This window comes from Haemaphysalis longicornis, unplaced genomic scaffold (assembly GCF_048455015.1).
Source record: "Haemaphysalis longicornis isolate Haplotype H1 unplaced genomic scaffold, Haemaphysalis longicornis Haplotype H1 scaffold_6, whole genome shotgun sequence".
In the NCBI taxonomy this organism is placed as follows: Eukaryota; Metazoa; Arthropoda; class Arachnida; order Ixodida; family Ixodidae; genus Haemaphysalis; species Haemaphysalis longicornis.
The window spans coordinates 16,075,735-16,078,932 of NW_027526407.1; the positions used below are offsets into that span (position 1 = coordinate 16,075,735).

Genomic DNA, 3,198 nt, shown 5'->3' on the forward strand with positions numbered 1-3,198 from the left:
GTTAAGATTTATGCTGTGTACTGAACCCGAGGACACATTGCGATTTAAGAGAGAATTTAGCATTTTCCAGATTATATCTGAACACCCAGAAACTGAGCTAAACACATTGTTATAATAATCTTGCTTAGCCTTTTTCAGGTCTTTGTTTAGGCGATTCCTTTTAATCTTGAATTCTTTAAACAGTTTAGTATCTGTCATTTTAAGATAGCAGCTAAATAATATATTTTTTTCTTGGATTCTTTTCCCAAGTTCAGCGTTAATCCAGAGTTTACGAACCTTTCTGTTCTGCTTTGCTTTACCCAAAGGAAACGAAGCAGCATAAATTGGCTTTAGAATGTTCAGAAATTCTTTGTACGCCTTGTTTGGCTCTTTTATTTTAAGCACATTCCCCCAAGGAGCCCTTAAAATATTCTCCGAAAACGTTTTCAGAGTTTGCTCGTTTATACGCTGGGTGAAAAACGTGTTCGGTTTGTTTTTATCACATAAATGTTTCCGACAACAAGAGTATATTGGTAAATGATCACTCAAATTTACAGTAATAACACCAGCCTTGAGGTTTCCTGTCGGTATATTTGTTAAGAACATATCAATCAAGGACGAAGACATTTGTGTGACTCTCGTAGGAACAGTAATCACATTAAAAAAGCAATGAGACTTCAACAAAATATCAAGTTTTTGTACTACAGCTTCCTGTTTGAGCATATTTATGTTCATGTCACCGCCACACACAACGTCAAAGCGATTTGTATTAGCGAACGCAAAAAAGTGTCCAGGTAATCCAAAAAGGATGCCGTTTCGCCGTTTGGTGGTCTATAACAAACGGCAAGAACCACATTTTGTAGTTTAACTGATAGAAACTGAAAGTCATTGCAAAACGTCGTGAAATTTTGAATTAGGTCACAGTCATAGATCTTTTTCACTAGAATACATACACCACCGCCACGACCGGAATTTCAATTAAGGTAGAATGTATTGTACGAAGGCAGGCGAAACACGCTGGCTTCATCAGTCGATTATGTTTCAGTTAACATTATGACGCCAAATACGTGATTCAGCTGTTCAAAAAAAAGTCTAAGATCGGACTGTTTATTATTTACCGATTGTACATTCAAGTGAAAACACTTAAACGAGTTGGAATACAAATTTACTAAACTTCGCGAAAACGCTTGCGGAAGCACTTAAGAATCGTTTCCTACGCTTCACATGTAGAGCCGATCATTTCCTCTTCGTTTAACTTAGCTTGTTCAGATCAGCAGCATTCGCGATGCGTATGGCTTTCTCCCCATCAGCTTTGCGCACTAGAACTTTCCCATTTGAGTGCCATGCATACTTGAAATTCGCTTCTTTAGCCCAGTTATTTACCTCAAACAACAGCGCACGTGTTCTTTTCGTCAGGTTTTCCGTCAAGAAGAAGTCGGTATCTAGGCTGCTCAGTTTCTTTCTGTTTTTCCACCAAAAGTCTCGGTCCGCTTGCTTCGCAAAACGACAGATCACGACCTGCGTCTTATCTTTTTTGGGCGGAAGCCGATGAATGGCGACCACATCATTTTCTGCGAGTAGCGGAAGCTGGTGTTTAGCTGCCATTGCATTAATCTCTTCTAGCAAGTTTTCGTCTTTCGTTTCCTCTATTCCATGGGATTCTAGGTTGAGTCTATGGCTCTTCCACTCAAGATTATCTACTTCTGCCTGTAGTTCAGCTACTTCTCGGTCCCGCATCTCTACCTTTTCCAATCTACGCTTAAGGTCTTTGACGTCGTGGTCATTCGGCTCCGTTGTTTTAAGTATTTCGTCGTATTGCTCACTCAAGTATTGTATCGTGTCGTCAATGCTCTCAACCGTTTCTCTGAGCGGTACCAGTTTGTCCAGCTTGTCGTTATTAGCTTGCATCCAAATTCGGACATCCTGCATGTCCGCCTCACTACTCAGTTCTTTTGATTCAGCTGGAGCTGTTCGCAACCTCGACCGCCTACAGGTAGGGCAGCGCCATGCATCGCAGTATGCCTGCCCTTTGGACTTGATAGTTGCTTCAGGAATTCCAGCACATTTGCCGGCGTGGAACACCTGACAGCAGTCGCTACATTCAATCCATACGATGTCCCCAGTGAACGACATATCGCACACTGGACATTTTCCATCCCGGGGCATAGTTGCACACAGCGGGAAATGAGAAAAGCAGTGTACAAAGCAGCACCAGCAGCAGCAGCAGTAGGTGCGGTATAAACAAATTTACAACGTGCATAGAAACAGCACCAACCTGCGAAACAGAAGGAGACCGCGTTCGTTTTACGCCGTTCTTTGCGCCGCAACCGCTGCTGCCAAGTGGTCTCTGTGATGGCTTGGTCCTCCCTTTAAGAAGCCCAGCGGCTGTACGGCGCAGGTGCAGTAGAATTCATCGCAGGACAATTGGGCGCAGGCGCAGCGGCCTAATTGGTACCTCTTCGTTGCGACGACGATGGGCACATGGACGACGACAAATGCGCACGGTGGCTGGCGAACGCCAACAGCCTGCGAAACAGAAGGAGACCGCGTTCGTTTTACGCCGTTCTTTGCGCCGCAACCGCTGCTGCCAAGTGGTCTCTGTGATGGCTTGGTCCTCCCTTTAAGAAGCCTAGCGGCTGTACGGCGCAGGTGCAGTAGAATTCATCGCAGGACAATTGGGCGCAGGCGCAGCGGGGCCTAATTGGTACCTCTTCGTTGCGACGACGATGGGCACATGGACGACGAAAAATGCGCACGGTGGCTGGCGAACGCCAACAGCCTGCGAAACAGAAGGAGACCACGTTCGTTTTACGCCGTTCTTTGCGCTGCAACCGCTGCTGCCAAGTGGTCTCTGTGATGGCTTGGTCCTCCCTTTAAGAAGCCCAGAGGCTGTACGGCGCAGGTGCAGTAGAACTCATCGCAGGACAATTGGGCGCAGGCGCAGCGGGGCCTAATTGGTACCTCTTCGTTGCGACGACGATGGGCACATGGACGACGAAAAATGCGCACGGTGGCTGGCGAACGCCAACAGCCTGCGAAACAGAAGGAGACCACGTTCGTTTTACGCCGTTCTTTGCGCCGCAACCGCTGCTGCCAAGTGGTCTCTGTGATGGCTTGGTCCTCCCTTTAAAAAGCCCAGCGGCTGTACGGCGCAGGTGCAGTAGAACTCATCGCAAGACAATTGGGCGCAGGCGCAGCGGGGCCTAATTGGTACCTCTT

The 3,198-nt window shown here is 46.7% G+C and overlaps 1 protein-coding gene across 1 annotated transcript; it reads right to left on the reverse strand.

Moving 5' to 3' along the window:
- Positions 1-1,230: 1,230 nt before the first annotated feature.
- LOC144141413 (uncharacterized) lies at positions 1,231-2,145 on the reverse strand. Its single transcript, XM_077672983.1, has one exon. It carries the CDS (start codon positions 2,143-2,145, stop codon positions 1,231-1,233), a length of 915 nt encoding a protein of 304 aa, XP_077529109.1.
- Positions 2,146-3,198: the final 1,053 nt, after the last annotated feature.

Coding starts and splice junctions, on each gene's coding strand:
- LOC144141413 (XM_077672983.1), bottom strand. CDS start 2,145: ATGCCCCGGGATGGAAAATGTCCAGTGTGCGATATGTCGTTCACTGGG.